The 14,600-nt window shown below is 36.8% G+C and overlaps 1 protein-coding gene across 1 annotated transcript in view; it reads right to left on the bottom strand.

The window, feature by feature from the left end:
• Positions 1-14,600, bottom strand: part of MYO15A (myosin XVA) — a 628,913-nt gene that overhangs the window by 402,878 nt on the left and 211,435 nt on the right. The window contains 1 exon segment of the mRNA XM_053694925.1: positions 8,811-8,906. Coding sequence (XP_053550900.1) covers positions 8,811-8,906 — 96 coding nt within the window.

Raw genomic sequence — 14,600 nt, forward strand, 5'->3', positions numbered from 1 at the left:
TAACAGGTAGTTCAAACCATACTGCCTGTTTTATTCATTTAAAGAGCAACAAACCCTTACTTTAAAAACACTGCATAAGTTCCTGCACAAAACAGGACATCACATAATTTTCAGGCCACAGTGTTCTAAGGGTTTGTTACTGGTAAACAAAACTTTGTTATTATGGATGCAAATGAAATTAAAAATGAGTTCTCTAACATACAACGAAAATTAGATTATCTTGCACAATGCTTAACAGAAGTTCAAGCAGATAATACCGCATTAAAAGCTATTGTTAAAGAATATATGTCTCCCAAAAGTACTGATGTACCTGAACCCCATATTCAATACCCCCAACCTTTCACTGGTAAAAGACAGGAATTCAGAGATTTCAAGACTGCTTGTAATCTTCTTTTTTCCATGAGACCCCGCACATATTATTCAGACCGTATCAGGGTTTGCACCACTATTTCATTTCTACAGGGAGAGCCCAGAACCTGGGCTAACAGGTTTTATGAAAATAATGACCCAATTTTGGATTCATTACAGAATTTCTTTCAGGCTATGTCTAATCTATATGAAGATACAGATACGCAAATAACTGCAGAATCTAAACTACGTGCACTCAAACAGGGTAAGCGCACGGTGGAGGAGTACACAACTGAATTTCAAATGTGGGCAACAGACTCACTATGGAACCAAGTTAGCCTTAAGAATCAGTTTAGGCTGGGGTTATCTGAAAACCTTAAGGATGAACTTTCTCGCCAGGAAATACCTGATACTCTTCCAGCACTTATTAAATTAAGCACATCCATAGATAGAAGACTCAGGGAACGGCGAGCAGAGAGATCCACTTCAGACGCAATACCCAGACGTCAGTTTTCCTATCCTACAACATCTGAGAAAACACAAGGTAGTGTAACCCCTATGGAGATAGGCGCTATCAAGGGGCCACTAAGTAATGAGGAAAAAATGAGAAGAAGGTTAGAAAACTTGTGCTTATACTGTGGACAAAAGGAACACACCGTCTCAAGCTGTCCTTCATTACAAAGACAAAAGAAGGGTAAGAAAACCGGTTATAAAAACATATATCATATCTCAGATACAATGCAATTGACTTTACCTCTCTCTTTGCAGTGGGATCAGGAAAATATACACTCCAAGGCATTGATTGACTCAGGTGCATCTGGGAACTACATTGATTCTGTATATATTGTAAATAATAAAATTCCTCTGGTGTGCAAGCAGAACCCTGTGTTTGTTAAATCAATTGATGGAACTTTAATAAATAAGGGACCCATTACACACCAGACAATACCTTTGCTTACAATGACAAACAATGGGCACACAGAATATATAACATTTGATGTCATCCCCATAGCACTACATACTATCATTTTAGGATATAGTTGGTTGCAGCAACATAATCCCAAAATAGATTGGGAACATTCAAAACTTACACTAGACTCAACATATTGTTTAAACACCTGTTACCCTCATAGTATTTTAGCATCATCTGAGACAGGGATACCAGGGATATATCAGGATTTGGCAGAGGTCTTCAATTTGAAAGAAGCAGAGAATTTACCACCTCACAGAAGCTTTGATTGCCCTATAGATATAATTCCAGGGTCACCAATACCACACGGGAAGATCTATCCCTTATCACAGGATGAGTTAATTTATTTAAGGTCATATTTAGATGATAACCTAAGAAAGGGGTTTATATCCCACTCTACATCTCCAGCTGCAGCAGGCATGTTTTTGGTAAAAAACAAAGATGGCACTCTAAGGCCTATAATTGATTACAGGGCTTTAAACACCATAACCATAAAGAACAGGTATCCATTACCTCTAATACCAGAGATAATAGAACGGTTAAAAGGAGCACAAATATTTACTAAACTGGATTTAAAAGGGGCATATAATCTTATCAGAATGAAGAAAGGTGACGAATGGAAGACCGCATTTCGGACTCGATATGGGTTATATCAATATAACGTCATGCCTTTTGGATTGAGCAATGCCCCAGCTACTTTCCAGCACTTTATTAATTAAATCTTCCGAGATCTAATGGATATCTGTGTTAAAGTGTATCTAGATGATATTCTAATTTATTCCAAGACAGAACAAGAACACGAAAGACATGTACGTTGGGTCTTAATGCGCTTGAAGGAACACAAGTTATATGCCAAACAAGAAAAGTGTTTATTTCATGTGAACAGGATTAAATTCCTTGGCTACATAATAACTCCTAACAGGATCCAAATGGACCCAGATAAAGTTTCATCAGTACTAGAATGGCCTACACCAAAATCGGTTCGTGCCCTACAGCGTTTTATTGGCTTTGCCAATTACTATCGAAAGTTTATCAAAAACTTTTCTGATATAGTAAAGCCCTTAACTCAGTTGACTAGTAAGAAACAAAGATATAAATGGACCGAACAGGCCCAATTAGCCTTTGACTACTTAAAGGGGCAATTCTCCAAAGCCCCCATCTTACATATGCCAGATCCTAAGCTACAATATGTCTTAGAGGTAGACGCCTCAAGTTCAGGTATAGGGGCAGTTCTATCTCAACAAGCAGAAAACAACTCAGAACTATTTCCTGTGGCTTATTACTCAAGAAGATTCACACCTGCAGAAAATAATTATAGTATAGGAGATAAAGAACTCCTTGCTATAAAAGTATCCCTTGAACAATGGAGGCACTTACTGGAAGGTACACAAGAACCATTTAAAATCTTCACAGATCATAAGAATCTGGAATATTTGAAGAAAAGCAAAACTCTAACTTCCAGACAAGTAAGGTGGTCATTATTCTTAGATAGATTCAATTTCTTGATCACATACCGACCAGGAAGCCTGAATACCAAGGCTGATGCATTGTCCAGAGTACAGGAAATGACACCTCAAGAGACCATGACTCCAATAGTACCAATCGATACATTTATTGGAGTCTTAACACCTTTTGAGGAAGAGATTAAAAGGGCACAAGAAAAAGAAACCAATACACCAAAATCCTGTCACAAAAACCTAATTACTGGTTTAATAAACTATAAAGATAAATTATACATACCCTGTTCATTAAGAAAACAAATATTGAAACACACTCACGATGAACCTTTATCCGGTCATACCGTAATACAAAAAAACATTGAAAAAACAAGAAGAAACTATTGGTGGCCCCAAATGAATCAAACCATCCAAGATTATGTCAATTCCAGTGACACTTGTGCTAGAAATAAAATAGATCATAAAGGGCCCATCGGATTGTTGACCCCATTGCCAGTTCCGGATAAACCCTGGTCCATGATCTCGATGGACTTTATTGTAGAGCTACCAAAATCACGAAACTATAACACTATATTAGTTGTCATTGATCATCTAACAAAATTGGGACATTTTATACCCCTAAAAAGGTTACCCTCCGCATTCACTACAGCAAATGTTTTCCTTAACCACATAGTGAAACTCCACGGACTACCCACTGATATAATAACAGATAGAGGTACACAATTCACCTCATCATTTTGGAGATCATTATGCAAATTGTTAAAAATCACACCAAGATATTCAACAGCCTTCCATCCCCAAACCAATGGGATGACTGAGAAACTAAACCAAACATTAGAACAATATCTTCGTTGTTACATCTCCCATTTGCAGGATGATTGGATAGATTATTTATCGATGGCGGAATTCTCTTACAATAATTCGGTGTCATCCTCAACAAAAATGACACCGTTTTATGTAACCTATGGCTATCATCCGACTACTTTGGCACTATCTAAAACTGACGTAAACTCACCAGCTGCTAAAGACTATTCTTTACAACTTGAAGCAAGACTAGCCCTAGTAAAAAAACACTTATCTGATGCAAAAAATTATCAGAAAGCTTATTATGATAAACGTCACAGACCCAGTCCAGTCTATAAGGTGGGTGACAAGGTGTTACTATCTGTAAAGAATCTAAAACTACATGTACCCTCTAAGAAATTGGCAAACCAATACATCGGACCTTTTGTAATCAATAAAATTTTGAACCCTATGACGGTATGTTTAACTCTTCCTGCAGCTTATAGGATTCACCCCACTATACATGTGTCTCTGATAAAACCTTATAATTCGTCTGTGCAAACCAACCTTCAGACTCCATCTACGTTACAAATAGATGACAACGACGAATTTGAGGTGGACCGTATTCTAGATTCTAGGATCAAGAACCGTCACCTAGAGTACTTGCTAAAATGGAAAGGTTTTGGTCCTGAGGACAATTCTTGGCATCGTAGCACTGACATTTCTGCTCCCCGTCTGATTAGATCTTTTCATCGCAGGTATCCTTTGAAGCCATCCCTCTCGTCGTTTGGGGGACCCCTTAGCGGGGGGAGTGTGTGATATACCTTTAAGGTATATCCCGCCTACCTTTCCTCCACCCTATATCAGGCACACCTGAACAATCATTCCTTGCCTGAAAATTGTTTTTCTCTTTGGAGCTTTTCTGATCGCATTCCTCATGTTGTGATTCTATTCTTGAATATTGCTAACTTGCTTCATTGTTATACTTTCTCTCTGAACATCAGTTGTAAAGTGAGGATCTCTAGCTTATCACTTAACTTTCAAAAGTATTTCATTATTTCTCCAATTCTACCGGAATCCATTATACTTCAATCCGGATCAAGGAGCCACTGGATCTACTTGCAGCGTTCCGGAAGCCGCACTCACACCAACGTTGTATACCGGTCACAGAGGTAAACCGTTCTCCTCAAATCTAAGGTAATACTTAATCCACTTTTAAAGGATCTACTACTTACCTTGTCTCTCTCTGGAAAGCAGCCGCATTACCTTGCTAATATCCTCTGCTGTATATTCTACCGGTTATTACTAAAGTCTGACTGTGCTGTATATATTTTATGTATGAGTGTGCGAGTGCGTGAAGACATTCCTGAGAATTGTTACAATAAGGATACAACTACTGATGTTATACTAAGTATACCAAAAGACACATTTATTCTATCAGATCTCTGAACTGTTTGCTTTAAGTTCCATACCAATATTGCAACAATTGTTTCTACTCATTTATTCCTTGCTTCTGCTTGGCATCTACGAAGTTTTCTTTCAGTAAATGCCTCACCAGTGATTTAACAGGTAGTTCAAACCATACTGCCTGTTTTATTCATTTAAAGAGCAACAAACCCTTACCTTAAAAAACACTGCATAAGTTCCTGCACAAAACAGGACATCACAGGGATGTATGAACTGTGACCATTCTGTTCTGTGACCACTTTATTAACCTTCCTGCCCTCAAGTAATCTTCCACTCTAAGACCCCTGTCCTCACTCATTCTCCCCTTTCTCAACCCATCTGTTACTATCATTGCACCTCTCTCTCTACATCCAACTACCAACTACACAGCTAAAATTACAATGTGAGGTGTCCTGTCAATTATGTTCCCCGATATAAGGGTTCAACTGTCTGTCAATTTTTATGTTTTTTCTTTATCATTGTCTGTTTGTTGTTTCCTTAGATGGAGCTCTATGGGGGGGAAAAACACATAAAAACTACTCACATGTATTTGTGCATTTATTGAATCCAAATGTAGAATGTTTCTAAAATATTACTGATGTATATCCCACAATTTCATTTATTCGGATGTGCTCCATACAGATTAGAATACAGTTAGTATGAATGCCCAAAAATGTTTGAGCTGAGAACTATGATTTTGCATGATTCTAAAAGACTGGAATATACCTCCAGGGGCAGAACTACCATTGGCGCAGCAAGTGCAGTGGCGCCAGGGCCAAAGTACTTGGGGGGCCAATAGTAGCCAGTCTATACATAGGCGTGCGCAGAATGTGTACAATCCCAAAGTATGGGAGCCTTTTATCTATCTATATTTCTATCTATCATCTATCTAACTATCTCTATCTATTCAGAATCATTAAACAGAGCAGCATCTATAGTATTACTATTGCTTACTACTGAGTTACTTGGGGGGGGCAAAATAAATGTTTGCACCAGGGCCCTCTGTTGAGTAGGTCCACTACTGTATACCTCAATGTGACTTAACAAGTGTATGTGAACTTTTTGGAAGCCACAGGCATCCTAAGTAATTGTTTGCCAAGAGAGGGGAGCAAGAAATTAAGAGATTTACTTGTTGTACTCTCGTTTGCACATTATTTTAAAATACATAAAAAGTGATTCAAACAGCTACTTAAGATTGGGTATAAAGAAGAAACTTTGCTCTCTTCCTCCAGTTGTCTCTGCTCACACTGGGCGCGTTCGGGCAGCGCTCCAAGCGAACTGGGACTCGCTTGGAGCATTTTTCTCACACTTGCAAGTGAGATGCCTGGCGTTTTTTGAGCGCTCTGATGACGTAAGTCCTAGTGCTTCCAGCGTGCTGGAAAAGCTGGGACTTTTCAGAGCAAGCTCAGACGCTTGGCAACATGGCAGCCTCCACACACGTGTTGCTGTGGAGGCTGCCATGTTTTTATAAGCTGCAGAGCAGGGACAGGTGAGGCGGATAAGTCTGAGAGCAGCATTTAGTACAGAGCAAAGTGAAGATAGGCTACATAACCTATCCCCACTTTGCCCTGTACTAAATGCTGCTGTCAGACTTATCCGGTGTTATGCCGAGAATGATTTCCCCAGTCTCTTGGCAAACATCGCAACTCTGACCCACCTCTATTCAGTGCAGGATAAGCTACAGGGGCTGAGCTGAGTGCAGCTGAATGGAGGTGGGTCAGAGTTCCGATGTTTGCAAAGAGACTGGTGGGGAAATCATTCTCGGCATAACACCGGTGTTGTGTGACAGCTACAAGGGAGCTTAGTGAAAACGTTCGCATGCGCAGTCCATTATTGTGCAGCAGATCCCTTTGCGCATGCAAACGTTTTTTCTAAGCTCCCTTGCTTGTGACGTCACCTAGCGCCACGTCATCGCTGGGAGTGAAGCATCCCCACTAGCTCCTGAGCGCTGCCCGAACGCGGCCACTGTCAATCCAAAATAGAATGCACCAGCATTACTGTTTTTTAAAAGTATAGTAAAGCCTCTTTATTTTGTGATTGGTCCATATACAGCAACTTATCATGCTACAACAACCAGTGCTTACAGGGACAGTCTACTCCAGGATTTTTATTGTTTAATCCCTTTATTACCTATTCCCCAATTTTGCATAACCAACACAGTTATATTAATATACTTTTTACCTCTATGATTACCGTGTATGTAAACCTCTGCAGACTGCCCCCTTATCTCAGTTCTTTTGACAGACTTGCATTTTAGCCAATCAGTGCTAACTCATAAATATCTATATGGCACACTGCCTAGCTGTGAGAAACTGTCAAAATGCAATGAAAAAAATAGGTGGCATTCAAGGGCTTAGAAATAAGCATATGAGCCTACCTAGGTTTAGCTTTCAACAAAAAATATCAAGAGAACAAAGCAAATTTGATGATAAAAGTAAATTGGAAAGTTGTTTAAAATTGCATGTGCAATCTGAATCACTAAAGTTTAATTTTGACTAGACTGTCCCTTTAATCATGCTTGTAGCCCAAAACGTCACTGTATTTTGACCAATCACCTAATAAAGAAACGTTTCCATACTTTTCCAAACAGTGGTGCTGATGTTTTCGATTTTGGATTTTCCATAATAAATAAAATCATTTTTGAAGATAAATTTGATGTGCTATTTCATCACAATTCATTCTATTTGTCTCTACCTACCTAGTCACAATTCTAACCTCTCTCTTCAATCTTTCTATTACCTCTGCCCATTCCCACCACAATTAGAACAGAACACTTCTGCCATCGGTCCTTCTGTAATCACCCTACAATCTCTTACTTCTAAATTACTGGATTGGTTGGTACAGAGTGATCTTCATATTCTTGTTTTCTATACTTTACCCACAGAAATATATCTACAACAGCTGGCGTCAAGTCTTTTTTTTAATTAAATAAATTGTTACTATCAATTTCAAAACGATAAAGAACTCAAAGAATCTGCCAGAAACCCATGCAATATGATTAAAGTAAACGGTGCAGTCTAATTCAATAACATTAATGTGATAGCCACAAATTCAATTATATTAATTACCAGAATACAATTTAATTAAATAACAACAAAATGTACTAAATGATATCATAGTAATCAGAACAAACTAAAGTTGGGCCAGATTACAAGTGGAGCGCAAAATATTGCGCAATATTTGTGCTCCACTTTGTAATACCAGTGCACGCAAATTTAAATAACACATTAATATATATGTATATAAGCATATACATATATATTTACTGGGAACAATGTCATTTTATTTTCTAACACCCCCCCACCCACAAATTTTAACCCCTTAAAACTGCCTCCTGCAGTTATTATGGGGGAAAAAAGATGCAAATTTTTTTCACAATAATGCACACTACATTCAATTATGGTGGTAATTGGGGGATATTTAGAAAATTAACCAGAGGTCTGAACACAGGTTAATTTTCTGAGCAGTAATTGCTACTTTACTAGCAATAACCAGCCACTTGTAATAGCTGGTTATTTCATGCGTTACAGCAAACGGGAGAGTTAGCCCATTTGCGGGCGCACAATAAATTAGCGCTCCACTTGTAATCTAGCCCATTATGAGATTAAAGCAGTTGCCACTGTCTAATGCAATAAAAGTAATCACCAAAATCCACTGGCTGAAATGAATCAAATACAAAGAGACACATTGCAAAAGTCTAATCCAAAGGTTAACTTAATTGCCGCAGTCTAATACAATTAAATTAGAACTATCAACCCAAACATATTTGATTGTTGAAATAGAGGGATTGGCAAAAGTTAACTTACCAATTTAAACGTGATTATAGCTTCTTGTTTTATCTCATCCTCCACAGGGAGCAGGGAAGATCCTAACGGTACTGTCAGCATTCCAAACAGAGGCTCCTGCGGAGTAAAAGGATGACCACGGTTACCTTTACTTCTCAATATTAATCAGAAGCTGTAAAGGGGCGTTGGAAGATACTGGTTAAAGGATTACGTATATGCTGAGCAAGAATGCTCTATGTTACTTTATAGCAAAGGGGCATAAAACATAATAATTACTAGACAAATACTAAAATAATATACAAAGCAAAGTTTAAAAAATCAAGCCTACAGCTTCAGTATTTTTCTTTAAAAAGGACCTTTAATTAAAGAGACAGTAAAGTCATAATTAGACATTCGTGATTTAGACAGAGCTTACCATTTTTAACAACTTTCCTATTTACTTCTATTATTTAATTTCTTCTTTCTCTTGTTATCCTTTGCTGAAGTGTTTATCTACGTAAGCTCAGGAGCAGCAAAGAACGTAGGTTTTAGCTGCTGATTGGTAGCTACAAATATACACTGATTGACATTGGCTCACCCATGTGTTCAGTTAGAAACCAGTAGTGCATTGCTGCTCCTTCAACAAATGATACCAAGAGAATGAAGCAAATTTGATAATAGAAGTAAACTGGAATGTTGTTTAAAATGGTATGTTCTTTCTAAATCATGAAGGAAACATTTTGGGTTTCATGTCCCTTTAAGTACACCTGGGTCCTAAGGCTTGTAGTTGTAAACAATTCACACCTTCAGTATATTGTTAATCATGTCTGAATGAATACATATAGATGTTTGCCTTTTATACCCTTACAATCATTCAAAATCCACTCCTGTTGTGTAATACTGCTATCATGTGGTCAGTCAAATAATTGCAATTACATTATTACACATGAAAATATAGTTATTTATTTTTATTTATTTTGTGTCTTTTCCGTTTTTTGTATATTTAGACTTTTTTAGCTAGAAGTTCCATAAGAATTGTTTATAGTTTAAATAGTATTTTTTTTTGTTTATATTTGCTTTTCTTTGTTTTTTACGTTTTAAACTTTTGTGTTATATTCCTTTTTTCCTTCTTAACACTTTTGTTGAGTCCCAAATTCATTTTCTTTTGCAGATACCATTTATTTTATCCGCTTGTGCAGTTTCTTTATCTGCTCCGTTTTTATTATGCTGTTCCTCCATCTTCTCTCTTCAATGCGGTCACGTGACTCGTCGCCATCTTAGGGTGTGTTTTAAGCGACGTCATATACCTCATCTTACCACCTCCTTTATCCTCTGTGGTGATCACATCGCAACTCTGTTGCTCTCTTAGTTTTGTTAAAATCTTGTTATTACAATTGTTATTATTGTTATTTTTATCCTTAGTTCAATTACTAAGTATTTATCTCCATCTTCTGGTTGTTTGTGTTATTACATTATTACATTACATACAATTTTATTTTTTCCTGTCAGAGAAATGTTATATGTTATTTACTTAACTTTTATGTAATATTTTAATATATTAATTATTATACTGGTTTTTCATATTTAAATGTTATACTTATTTCAGAAAATACTGTTTATTTTAAATATGTCTCAGAATTCTGATAAGCCTAAAATGAGTGAACAAAAAGTTCAAACTATGATAGATACATCTATGGGGAAATGGATGTCTAAGATTACAGCTCTTTTAGCTGACAGAGCTCATTCTTCTAAATCAGCAATTAAGAGACATCACCCCTCTAGAGCAATACAGGCTAGTAAACAACTTGTTTCTAAATCAAGAAATGTCTTATCTGAGACTCACCTTCCCATGGGCAGGGGAAGCAAAACATTTCCATAAAGTCCCTTCCTCCTAAAAGAGTAAAATTGGGATCTTCTAAGTCTTAGATATCTAATACCACACTTATGATTAAAGATATCTCTTCCTCTTACTCAGATTTATCCTCAGATAATTCCGATCAGGAAAATTATAATATTTCATCTGATGATTCTCCTGTTTCTAAGAGACCTAGAAAATGTTTTGCTAAAACAAAATATTTAGAGGTTGAGGTAAATAATTTTAAAGATGCTCTGGGTAATCCCAGATTTAACGCAGATACTCTCCATCACCCCAGGTCTGCGGAATGGGGTCCTAAAGTTATAAATTCTTTAAAACCAAAATTAAGAAATAAAATGAGGGCTCAATTCCCCAGACCACTTTTATCCAAAAACAGTAATATTACCCCCGAGATAGATCCCAAAATTTTGAAGTTTATTGGTACCCCTGGCTATAAAGTGGAAAAAAGGGTTGATAAACTGCCAGGACAAATTATTAGACTCTCTAGGCCCCATTACCAGATTATTAGAATTATCTGACAATGCTGTAGTTGACAATGAATTACTTGACCCTATAATACAGTAAGAGAGTGGGTCTATCACATTTTAAGTTTTGATGGAAACACTAATGTCTCTATGACAATTGAAAGGCGTAAGATTATTCTACGCAAAATTGACTATAAGATGATTGATTCCGCAACTAATGAACTTCAGTCTGATGAAGATGGACTCCTTTTTGGGGATCCATTTCTTAAAGATCTTAATAAGTATGCCAAAACCTTTTTTTCTACACTTAATAAAGTCAAAACATCTTTCAAAAAGATATTTCAGAACAATTTCTCTGATAGGGCCGGGAGAATTAGAGGTTGTTTTCCTGGCCAAACCTCCTTTTCTAGACCTCAATTTGCAAATGCCCAACAATTGAACCAATCAAATTTCGGTAATCAGAAACAGTTCCAAGACTCCTTCAATCAATTTTTCCCATCCAGAGCCCTCCCGTGGATCCAAAGAAACCCCAGTTTCAGAGGGAGATCCCGTTTTCCACAAGGTAAATCTTCCAAATGTTTCCCCTTTTCCTTTTTCGCCTCATATAGTTGGTGGAAGAATCCTTCAATTTGCAAAGAATTGGACTTTCATTACTCAAGACCAATGGGTAATTCAATCCACTTTAGGAGTCCTCATAGATTTCACCTCTCTTCCAACTCAAATAGATTGTCCCAATCCAATTATTTTTTCAAGGTCAGATTTAACACTGGTTCAGGAGGAGATTCAAAATCTTTTTACAAAAAAACGCTATTGTTCGAGTTCCTTTTTCCCCTTTTATCTCTCATCTCTTACCTGTTTCTGGTGAAAAAGAAAAACAGCAATTTCATCCTGTCATAAATTTAAGAATGTTAAATTTATTCATGGTGTATCGCCATTTCAAAATGGAAGGTATACACCTTTTAAGAGAGTATCTAATAGACAACGATTGGTTGGTTTGTTTGGACCTCTCGGATGCTTATCTTTCAGTCCCGATTCATCAATCCCACTGGAAATTTCTAACATTTATGTGGAAAGACCAATTTTGTAGTTTTACTTGTCTTCCTTTTGGTCTTTCTTCTGCCCCTTGGATTTTTACCAAACTCTTAAAACCGGTAATATCCTGGTTAAGAATGAGAGGAATTCGGATTATAATTTATCTAGATGATATTCTTATCATGAACCAGAGTTTTCTTATTTTGAAAAATCATTTATCAACCACCATTTTTCTGTTAGAGAATCTAGGTTTCATTGTCAACAAAGAAAAATCTATCCTTTCTCCTACAAAATCCCTTATATTCCTGGGATTTCAGATAAGTACTTTGAATTTTGACTCTCAGTCTTCCTCTTCTGAAATTAAAGAATATCAAGAAGGAGATCTTCAAAAACCTCTCAAAACAATTTGTATCCATCAGAACAATAGCCAGAATAGTACGGTTACTTTCATCCTCTATTCAGGCTATTTTTCCAGCCCCTTTACATTACAGAGAACTCCAAAGATTAACAATTTATCATTTACAACAGGGTTTTTCTTACAGCCATATGATTCCTCTTTCAAAAGAAGCAAGAGAAGAACTTCTCTGGTGACTTTCAAACATGGAAGCCTGGAACGGGAGAGCCAATTTCGAAAAATCCCTGGATCTAGTGATAGAATCAGATGTGAGCGGTTCAGGATGGGGTGCACGTTGCGGTCCTTGTATCACTGGAGGAAAATGGTCTCATGGGGAGAAAGAACTTCACATAAATTGTCTGGAACTTTTAGCAGGTTCTTTTGCTATTAAAAGTTTTCGGAAATTTTCTTTCCCAGTATCCATTCTTCTCCGCATGTATAATGTGTCAGCAGTTCTTTACTTGAATTATCTGGGAGGTATGAAATCCAGAGATCTTTCATTATAACAAAAAAATTAATTAATTTCTGTTTAGACAAAAACATTTCAATCAAGGCAGAGTACATACCTGGTCTTTCAAACGTTTCAGCGGATTGGGGATCTTGCTATTTGAGGGATGCGAGCGAATGGAAGTTGAATCACAATGTTTTTCTTTCTCTTCTAAATTTGAGAGATCCTTTTTCTATAGATTTATTTGCCTCTTGATTGAGCTTCCAATTGCTCCCATACTTCAGTTGGCGTCCAGATCCAGAAGCCAAAGCAACAGACGCCTTCCTTCAAACTTGGCCCCTTAAAGGATCTAATGCTTTTCCTCCGTTTTTTTATGATTGAGAGAACAATTTCAATTGTTCGGAGAGATCAGATTTCTCTTTTGATAATAACTCCCTTCTGGCCAACTCAACCTTGGTTTCCTTCTCTTCTGGAACTGCCCTACCTTCCTGCTCTTCTTCTTCCTCACTTTCAAAATCTTCTTCTAAATCCAGAAAGAGAATTTCATCCTCTAATATTATCTCATTCCCTCAATCTAGTAGTATGGATGATTTCGTGGGACTTTTCTCTCTCGACGACCTTTCTGAGGGAGCTAAAAACCTCATCAGAAATTCCATTGCTCCCGGTACACGTAAATGCTATAACGCAGCTTGGTCTAAATGGTCTAGCTGGTGTTTACAAAGGAATCTCGATCCCTTTTCAGCAGATATCTGTCATGTAGTTTTCTTATCTTCCTTATTTGATTCCGGTCTCGCTTATAGATCCATTAATGTTTCTCGTCCCGCTATTTTGGCTTTTCATTCTTTGGTTAATAATTCCCCTATTGGTCAATATCCCCTTATTTGCAAACTTTTGAAAACTATCAGACTTCAATGTCCCCCGGTTCCTAAATACACTTTCTTTTGGGATGTAGATATAATTGTTTCCCTTTTTAAATCTTGGCCTTCCAATTAAAACAATTATCAGCTAAATTAGCTACCCGTTTATGTCTTATTTCCTTTAGAAGAGTTTCTGATGTCCAAGCTATATATTTCAATTTGAAACGATACACTCCTGAAGGAATTACTTTTCTTCTGTCTCATAGAACTAAAACTTTATCTTCTTCTATATTTTATCCGTATTTGCATTCTGAACCTAATTTATGTGTTGTCCAATGTTTAAAAGTTTATGAATCTAAAACCTTATCCTTTAGAAAATTTTCCTCTTCTCAATTACTAATTTATTGTGTCCCTCCTTTTGCTCCTGCTTCCTTTACTTCTATTGCAAGATGGGTTAAATGGGTTATGAAAGAAGCTAAAATTGATTTATCTTTTTCTACTCATTCTGTCAGAGGTTCTGACATGCAGCTTGGTCATCTGATTCTATTTTTAAGCAATTTTATTTCAAACCCATTGAAAACGCTACTTTACATTTATTTTGTTAAGAAAGCTTTACACTAGCAAAATATGAAGTCTCTGTGCTTGTAATAAAATTCCGATTATCCTAGCTTTGTGAAGGAATAATGTAGATTTTATTTAAGACACAGAGACAAATATTTCCCCTGCCATATTATTACCCTCCCTTATAATATTTATACAAT

The sequence above is a fragment of the Bombina bombina genome, chromosome 11 (genome assembly GCF_027579735.1).
Source record: "Bombina bombina isolate aBomBom1 chromosome 11, aBomBom1.pri, whole genome shotgun sequence".
Classification (NCBI taxonomy): Eukaryota; Metazoa; Chordata; class Amphibia; order Anura; family Bombinatoridae; genus Bombina; species Bombina bombina.